At 38.0% G+C, this 9,967-nt stretch overlaps 1 protein-coding gene across 1 annotated transcript; it reads left to right on the forward strand.

Moving 5' to 3' along the window:
* Positions 1 to 507: 507 nt before the first annotated feature.
* On the forward strand, positions 508 to 7,147 carry ptger1b (prostaglandin E receptor 1b (subtype EP1)). Its single transcript, XM_053514067.1, has 3 exons — positions 508 to 1,013; positions 2,219 to 3,111; positions 6,298 to 7,147. Exons 2-3 carry the CDS (start codon positions 2,263 to 2,265, stop codon positions 6,562 to 6,564), a joined length of 1,116 nt encoding a protein of 371 aa, XP_053370042.1. The 5' UTR covers positions 508 to 1,013; positions 2,219 to 2,262; the 3' UTR covers positions 6,565 to 7,147.
* The last annotated feature ends 2,820 nt before the right edge of the window (positions 7,148 to 9,967 follow it).

A 9,967-nucleotide genomic window follows, 5' to 3' on the forward strand; every position in this document is an offset into this window, starting at 1 on the left:
TGTTGGATGTAAAGGCCTGGCTCGAAATCTCTGTTCCAGTTCATTCCAAAGGTGTGTGATGGGGTTGAGGTCAGGGCTCTGTGCGGGAGAGTCCAGTTCTTTCTCAGTGAACTCAAACCATGTCTTTTTATTCCTTGCTTTGTGCACTGGGGCACAGTCATGTTTGAATATAAAAAGTCCTTCCCCAAACTGTTGTCACAAAGTTGGAAGCACAGAATTGTCTTGGTATGCTAAAGCATTAGGATTGCCCTTCACTGGGGATAAGGGGCATGACTGAAACACCTGAAAAGCCTAATCTGCATGTTTTTAAACTGTGGGAGGAAACCGGAGCACCCAGAGGAAACCCACCAAGATAGGGGAGGACATGCAAAATTCATCCACACAGAGGCAGGAACTGAAACCAGATCCTATACACACACACACACACACACTACAGTACATAGTGGTAAGTGCTTCTTAGTACCCTATTCACTACTTAAAGTGTTTCCGGTCTGAAAACGTTGATGAATTTCCACAATTATTCTAATAAATAATAAACTGAAGGAAAAAACTAATGTGAAATGTGAAACTAATGTGAAGCGCGTAACATTAGTCTTTATGTAAGATGGCCGAAATAAAGTGCGGCGAGTGTGTATAAAACAGCACTGAGCTACTGATCCGCTGCGTATAAAAGCGCTCGAGCTCCTGAAGCTGTAGCTCATTAGACAGCGCGCGCAGCTGCAGCACGAGCGCGACGGAGATCCTCCCGCAGGTTCGTTCGGTTCGAGCTGAAGAATCTCTTCTCCAAACATGTGGATCACTTTACCGAGGAGAGCGCTTCGTTTGTTCCCGAATGCCGTTTTCTCGAGAAACTGGATTTTATATAACGGACTAAAGAAAATTGGACATTAAGTATTTCCTATTTATTTTACATATTTATTTGTAATTATTAGAAGGAAGACGCCGGTGTTGTTTTGGGGTGTTTTTCTTTGCTAAGTGCTTTCGGGTGGGATGAAGCTCTATATGACCTGATGGTAAGTTAAGTAAGATTAACGTTAAATTATCAAAATGTTCTGACCATGGTATAAAACTTGTTTTCATCCAGTTGTTTTATGTTAAATGAGAAAATCAAAACAGTTTAAAGACTTATAAATTCTCGAGAAACGTCTCTGCGGGACGAAAAAAAACACGATTTCTCTAATTAAAACAGTTTATTAGACTATTAATCATAACATTCTGCGTGCACTCAGGCTGTAAAGGGTTCATGTTGGTTAACCGCTCAGTGTGTGCATATAGCTGCTGGTAAAAACCGTTTTAACAAAGCTGACATCTGTTTGCAAAGACACAGCGAGCATTTAGATCTGTTATTGTAAATGTAATTTCAGAGATCCCTGGGTGTACTCCTCTGCAACACACTGAGGTGTTGAAACTTGTTCAGCATTTTTGACTGACGGCCCAATGGTCTCCACTGGAAGTCACAAGAGAATCTTGATTTATATGGGACAAAACTGAGAAGTTTTACTTTCAAGAAGTGGCATTAAAATGAATGAGTGTGCTTTAGTGAAAGTTATTAAAGTCTGACCCCTTACTGCTCACCCAACATCTCTTAAAACGTAGGCGCTTAAAACTTATAAAACTTTTAGGAAAAGATTTAGGAAATAAATCTTAAAGTCGCCTTAAATGGCTGTGTTTCAGTGAAAACAAAGAAATGTTTTGCACAGAAGCTCATTAGACCCTCTGAATAGACTCACTTACACGCAGAACTGTAACCCTTTATATTAGTAATTTTTAGAAAAAAAAAACAGATAAACATCTTTGAAGATAACATCTAAGTTTAATTAGTTATTAATCATTCAACTCATTCAGTGTACTTGGATAAGGAGAAATATAATTCTTTAGGAAAATAACTTGGTGTGTAGCCTTAGTTGATGAAAATGCAATGTTCGGTGTACATGGAACATGAACTAAACTAAACTACTTTGATTGACAAATTTTATTTAATCATGCCCATAAATTTTTAAACTACTTCAGGTGTTTACCAATAACTAACCCAAAAATTTATTACTATATAATGTATTACTATATATATAATGTTTTGAAAAATGATTAAATCTAATCAACTAATTTTAGATTTAAATGTGATTTTCGAATGACTTAAACACTATTATTTTTAAACATAATATTAAACACTAGTGCTGAAATTATGTATTGATTTTGTACCTTTCCTTTTGCTTTCTAGCTGTGTTTTTCCTTAAAGTTCATCTATACTCTCTCATTGTGGAGATGTTATCACTGCATCATTGCAACTTCTCCGGGCCCAGTGCCAAATCATCCATCTCCAATCAGACCCAGGCTCTGGTGGAAGTGGCAGCTGTGGGTCTTAGAAAAAACCTGACAACCAGATCGCCCAACAACCCTGTGGTCGCTGGCCTTTCCATGACCTTGGGTGTCCTGTCCAACATCATAGCACTTTTCATCTTGGCCAAGTCATATGCACGACTGCGCAGACGCTCAAAAGCCACCTTCCTTCTCTTCGCCAGTTCACTGGTAGCCACAGACTTAGCTGGTCATATCATTCCTGGTGCTGTGGTGCTACACTTTTACTCAAACGGTGTGGGATCATGTCCTCCCTCCCATGCTGATGCTACCTGCCAGTTCCTAGGTGGCAGCATGGTCTTTTTTGGCCTGTGTCCACTTTTCCTGGGCAGCGCCATGGCAGCTGAGCGATGCCTGGGCGTCACACAGCCACTTCTGCATGCTCGTCTTGTCTCTGGGACTCGCACCAAAATGGCCTTGGTGCTAATCTGGCTTGCAGCACTTGCTGTGGCCTTGCTGCCTGTTGTCAGACTGGGAGAATATACCTATCAGCACCCATGGACCTGGTGTTTTATGAGGGTATTAGGGGATATTACGGACACAGATGTTGCCTTCATTCTTTTATTCTCAGCACTTGGATTGGGCTCACTAGCCATGTCCTTGGTGTGCAACACAGTTAGCGGCATCACCCTGGTGCGTGCACGGCTGCGCAGAAGGAAATGCCACCGCAGGACAGCAAATTCACATGACATAGAAATGGTGGCTCAGCTCCTGGGAATCATGATCACTTCCTGTATTTGCTGGAGCCCCCTGCTGGTAAGTCTTTCCCCATCCTTACATCTTTGTGAAAAGGACACATTATTCTGTTGTTGCACTGCAATCATTACCTTTAGCCTGTATTTTTTTTTTTTTATAAGATACCTTTATGCTGCCATTAGAGGCAGGAAAGAAACTGTATTCTTGCTCTGCCATGGCCAAAGAAATTTCTTCATAAAAAGCCTGCTTTCTGTACAAACTCAACAGGATTTTTTTAGGGAATGTCCCTAAAAGACTAACTAGACAATTTCTATTTAAAAAAAATACCATATATCTGATGTATTCCACATTTAGAAACTCACTCATAAAACAATATTAATTCTTGTCAAAATTCACTGAAAGAAATGGTTTGCCATAAGACTTTTGCAGCATTAAATGCTTAAATAGAGAGCTATATCAAAAGGTAATGTCTTGACGATCACTTGGTGTTCCACACTATAAAAATATGTTCTGGTAAACAGATGGTGTTAAATAACAGGAGGTGTACTTGGCATAAATATAAACAGCCTCTTTGGTTTACATGAATCTTGATCTGGAAATGTGATCATTTAGTTTAAAGGGGCCTGGAGTGTAAAACTTGGAAGTGAAATAAAGAGATGAAAACAAGTGCACATAAAGCTAATAACATTGTAATAATTATCTAGTAACTGCCAGAAATATGGCACAGTGCAGATAGATGGATTGGCTATGATGCTAAAATGCCCAGAGGTGTAAATAAATGCTTGTATGTCTTGACCAAGAGGAGTTCTTCTGCCTTGTGCCCAGTTTTAATGCAGTAGGCTTCTGGCCCCCATGACCAGCACTAGGGTAAGGTGAAGAATGACTGACGGCCTAATTCCTGTTACTGACTACAACACACTCTGTTGGAATTCATATGACTCATCACAGAGAGTGTGCATAGGATTTGTAGGATTTGTCAGAGCAATAACAAGACACCTGGTTGGATTTTTATACGCTTGTAAGTGTTTGGTTCTGTTGCAATAGATGTGCTGAGCGGAATGCACTATTTATAATCTTCCAAAATCAGAGGCTAAATTTGTGACTATGACTAATATTAAATTATCCGCAGGCTGTTGTTGCCAAGTCGCTTTAGATTTGAAAGTTGCAATTTCCCTTGGGAGAATGTTTATGTCTCCTAGTGCTCCACTACACTGTACATTTTGTTGTTTGTTCTGCTGCCAAAACACCTCCAAAGTAACAAGACTTTCATTCATTTAAATGTCCTGTGCTAGAGCAGTGAAAACACTAGAATGTGGACTGAGAGACCAGGAGTGCAGGACTAGGTTCAGGAAATACTGACTCATAAGGTTTTTTTCCCCCTCCCAAAATGTGTTTGTCTTTAAGACCTTGGTAGCATTTCACTTAATTTATTGCTCTGGTCATTTCTGTGAACACATTTAGTATGAATTTATAGTAATTGGATATTGAATCACATAGTACACAACAGTTTATTGTTTTAGGCTGAAATTAATTGTTTAAAGGGACGAAAGGAGACACTCTTACACTACATGCCCTAAGGTGTATGGAGACCTGACCATCACACCCATATATGTGAGCTTTCCTCAAACTGATGCCACAAAGATAAAAGCATGTCATTATATAGAATTTCCTTGTATGCTGTAGGGTTACAATTTTTCCTTACTTGAACTAAGAGGACCAAACATGTTCTACCATGACCATGACCCTGTGCACCAAGTGAGATCTATGAAGACCTGGTTTGTCAAGGTCAGAGTGGAAGAACATAAGTGGCCTGCACGGAACCATGACTCCAATCCCACTGAACACCTTTAAGATGAACTGCAATGCAGACACCAATGTCTAAAGGAAGGTCTTTTTATAGGAGTGTGGAGATTATTTTAATACCATGGACGGAACTAAATCTGGATTGGAATGTTCAACAAGCACATTGGGGCGGTGGTGGCTCAGATGGTTAAGGCTCTAGGTTACTGGTTGGAAGGTCAGGGGTTCAAGCCGTGGAAACCACAAGGTTGCTAATGTTGAGCCCTTGAGAAAGGCCCTTAACCCTCTCAATTACTGTTTGCTGGCTTACCCAGTACTGTGACCCCAGGTTTCTAACTGGGAAACGCAAAAGGACAATTTCGCTATGCTTCACTATGTAGCATGTGGCAAGTAATTGAATCTTAAGCACATATGGGTGTGATTGGCAAGTGTCTACAAATGTTTGTCTGTATAGTGTACTTTCTTCCTTTTTGTTTAATTCCAGTTGGCACACCATATTTTCAGGAATTAATGCCATATACACTTATTATCCACTCTATTACGAAAACTTGTACATTCATCCACTTTGTCATGGAAGGAAAATACCATACTGAGCAGAAAAACATCTCAGAACACACTCATCTAATCAGGCCTTAAGGCAAATGGGCCACAACAACAGAAGACAGCATTAGGTTTCACTTTTGTCAACCTTGAACAGGAAACTCAAAGCTACAGATGGCCTAGGCTCAACAAAACTGTACAATTAAAGATCAGAAAAACACCAGATGCCATTTTCCAGTCCTCAAATGTTCAGTTTCTCTGAACATAAAAAGTGATTATTTGAGTTACTGTACCTTTCCTGTCAGCTCAAACCAGTCAGACCATTCTCCTCTTTCCCTTCTCATCACGGCATTTCTGCCCACAGAACTGGATATTTTCTGTATTTACACCATCCTGTATAAACTTTGGAGAGTGTTATGTGCAAAAATCCCAGAAGATCAGCAGTTTCTAAACTATTTAAACCAGTCAGTCTGGCATCAAGAACCATGCCACAGTCACTGAGTTTATGTTCATACAGTTTTAAAATTAATGAATTTAAAATTGTCTCGTAAATATAAAACAAAAGTTTGTTTGTGTGTGTGTGTGTGTGTGTGTGTGTAGCTGCTACTGCCTTCTCTTATTCGTTTAAACCAGAATCCAACAATGTATAGCCAAATTAGGATCCCTAAGTAAGAGTGCGTGATTTGTGACAGTTTCTACAGTACAGTTACTCTTATAATTTAGCAGTATTGGGTATACTTAATTAATTTTTTTAATTGTTTTTAAAAAGAGAGTGTCAGTAATATATATTAATTGCTACTTTAATGTCAAAGCAAACAAGCAAACTGTCTGTGATTTGAGTATTTCTGGATTTCCATTACAGCCTTTTAAGCACTATTATGTTCTGTGTCTTATGTCTACTTGCAGGTCTTTGGCTTGATGTCAATCACAAATCGCCACTATGGCTCAGAGCGGGGTGACATGTATTATGAAAAACTGATGGTAATGGGGGTACGTATGGCCTCATGTAACCAAATTCTGGACCCATGGGTTTACATCTTGCTGCGGCGAGCAGTCCTCAGAAAGATTTATCGGCTTACCACTGGCCGCACCGACATGAGAGGCAGCACTTTCCGCCGCTGGGAGATCAACTCCTTACAGAGTTCTGAGAAAAACACCATCAAGCGGCTCTAACAGAGAGAATGAAACAAATCGATGGATGTGGTGGACAGCATCTAGATAATTGCCCTGTGCATAATAGGGCATTGGAGACTATGTGCTGTATACTATTAACTACAACAAATGAAGGAAAAATATACAGAAGCTGAGGGCATCGGTCACCAGGAAGTATTAAAGAACTGAACTGATTAAAGAGTTATCCAAGAAAGACAGGAACTGCAACTGATTCATTAAATCACTTTGGATTAAACACGAATGGTAATCCAAATTAAGTAAGCCAACATATTGGTCATCTTCACCATAATGACTTTTAAATGCCTTTACTATAGAGGCCAAAGGTTGCCTTAACAAATGTGAAGAATTTTGATTTTAAGGACTTGGATATGCTTTCCTACATGTTCTTGTGTGGACGAGAACATGCCAACGGATACTAATTAACTACTAACATAACAACAATGGAGGTTTGCAGAATGCCTGCCTTAAAGCTACTTAAATAATATCTTAATAACTTAATGTAAAGATAAGATCAAACATGTTTGATGAAATGACAGAATGAATGAAACTTGACTGGATCTGGGGCACATCAAGGATAAAACAATCCAAACTCCTTAAAAAAAATCCACAGATCTCTACATTTTTTTACCAAAACCTTTCCATTCATGTGGATATTGGTATGATTGGTTGATGCTATGTTGAAAGTTGCTTTTGTCTAACGAAGGTCTTAATATTGTAAATATTTTATTAGTGACTCAAAGTAGTAGCAGAGCTTTTACTTGAATTGTATTCATAGTGAGATGTTCTTATATCTGTATTTATTGCCTGTCCTGTTTCCCTAATTATGTGACCTGAAAACTAATCTAAATTGTATAAATCTGTTGAATGTAATAATAAATTGTCACATATCTGTTTTGTTTAGTTTTTTGGGTATATATATATATATATATATTATATATATATATATATATATACACACACACAAACATAAGATAATCTTTCCAGCCAGTAACATTAATGGAAAATACTTTGATGACATTGACATAGTTCTGGAGTTATCTAAGGTAGTCTGTACTGTGAATTTTGTTTTCTCACTGCCTGTACATCTCTTGAATAATTATATCATACCTTGCAAACAAGTGTATTATAAAATCATACATCACAATGACATTTTGTACCTTTAACCATGTATGTACATTTTCTACATTCCTTTACCCCCTAAATATATGTTTTTTAAAAAGTTGATCACAAGAATTCCAGGTCTGGTAGGGTTCGACAGTAGATAAAACTGATAGTCTGGTTTTGGTTTATCTTAGATCTCATGAAACATACTTTCATCTTTTATAGCTCAGGTTACTATCAGCTGATTTGTCCTTTTTGGTTTTCTTTTGTTTCTCTGGTTTTGCTATACTCCCAACCTTCTAATACACACACGTACACACACATACCAAATAAGCTTAAGTGCATTAGGTGTGCTTACCTTCCCATAAGAGTAAATGCATGTGCACAGGGCCAGGAGATAGACTGGAATCCCATCTATGGAAAATTTTTCCACCTTGTGCCCATTTTTGTCTGGTATTGGCTCTGAATCCTTTTTAGCCCTGACTGGAATACCTGTGAACAAACAATGTGAGGCTTACTTTCTGAAATAAAATCAAGCTAACCATGTTTACAAATCTTAAGCATTTTAAGTACAGTTTAAAAAAAAATATTCCATTTGTGTTTCATCCAGATTTAGACATGTGTAATGTTTTTTTATAATTGTTATTCTTGTTATGAAGAATTCATGGAGATGCTTCATTCTGCACTGCCCCCTACTGTCTTTTTGTACTATAAGGATATCTCTTGGATCCAAAAACAACAAACAATGGGACAAACAAAAATACTAAAATAGATGTTAAATATTATCTCTTATCAAAAACCTCCAAAAGGGCACAAAGCTAAGAATGTTCCAAATTTTCAATCATTTAGTATTTGGGATAATCATATCCTATGTTAACTAACTACAAAAACACTCATGCAAGCTTATGAACATAAATGAAGCTACAGATCATAAGAGTAATTTTTATTTGATTAGACTAAAATCAGTAATTAGATATAAACATAAAATGTATAAAATGTCTCTGGTAGATGACTAGCAGACACATGGAGGAGGTGTTCTTTGAACGGCTCTTGTTAAAGGGTCGTCACAACAAACCCCTTCTATTTGTACCTTCGACTTGGCACAAGTTTTACACCGGATGCTCTTCCTTATGCAACCATTCTTATGGGACGTGCACTAAGGATACTCTGCATCCAGTACGATGTAGGAGAACTGGGAATTGAACCTGTGTTCTGCATTTCATGAATTATGAAGAATATAAGGCTGCTTTTTTATATTTGTTTAAGATCATTATGCCACATGGATGTGTCTGATCTACACAGCAGATCCCAATATTTTATTTTCAACTCACTATTACTTGAAAAATAATGACACTAACCAATGTAGTAGGCTCGTAGTATAAGATTGGGTGTGTATGTGTCTGGCTGGTGCATCTCTCTTCTATCTGACTCAGTAAGATAGATGGGTGGGCTTTTTTATTGTTGTGGCTGTGTGTTGAACAGGTAAAACTCCTGTTTATCAAGGACACCTTGCTAGTATTGGGTTGGAGGCCTTTTTGTCTTCAAAACTGCCTTAATTCTTTAGGACATAGATTCAACAAGGTGTTAGAAACATTCCTCTGGGATTCTGGCTTTCCTGGATGGCAGCCTTGAAGTCACTTGACTGTGGACAGTTTAAATTTTCTTCCAGATCTTGGCCGAGTAATAATAACCTGATAGTTTTGTATTCACAAATATTTTTACTGATATTGGATACTGCAACTGTTCAGACCCCAAGAGACATTCTTGACTTGTGTGAATCTATAGTACAATCCTCTTATCTTGGATCTGCCCTGAGCTCCTTGGACATTATCATTGTATTGCAAGTCCAATTCAATGAGCATTAACAAAGAAATTTGTGAGAATTTCAGCACATTTGTATTAATAATCTAAGTATGTGTATATACTTAGACCTTGTGTGGATATCTAAAAAAATTTTTTGGGAAACCCCAATATTGACAGTGTTCATGATGAGTCTATGTAATGATCTGACCACAACTATAAGTGTTGAGTAAAGCAACATTACTACTATAGTGCTCAGTTACTAACTGAAAGGTCACCGCTTTGAGTACTGGCGCTGTGTAGTGTTTACGGAGCTAATAAGTACATGTTTACACACATACACACAGAAAAGTTTGAATGACAAATTCCGCTAAACCAAATAAATAAAACAAGTTACAGATGATCATACACCTCTTCGTTCGTATACGCACTCACTTTAACCATCACAGAAGCACAACTGCAGTTAATGTGGTATTAATCCAAACTGTCATACACCAATCAG

This window comes from Clarias gariepinus, chromosome 16, assembly GCF_024256425.1.
Source record: "Clarias gariepinus isolate MV-2021 ecotype Netherlands chromosome 16, CGAR_prim_01v2, whole genome shotgun sequence".
Classification (NCBI taxonomy): Eukaryota; Metazoa; Chordata; class Actinopteri; order Siluriformes; family Clariidae; genus Clarias; species Clarias gariepinus.

Bases quoted from the DNA above. Each gene is read 5' to 3' on its own strand.
- ptger1b (XM_053514067.1), top strand. From the start codon at position 2,263: ATGTTATCACTGCATCATTGCAACTTCTCCGGGCCCAGTGCCAAATCA. The intron at 3,112-6,297 runs GTAAGTCTTTCC...GTCTACTTGCAG, and splicing joins TTTGCTGGAGCCCCCTGCTG to GTCTTTGGCTTGATGTCAAT.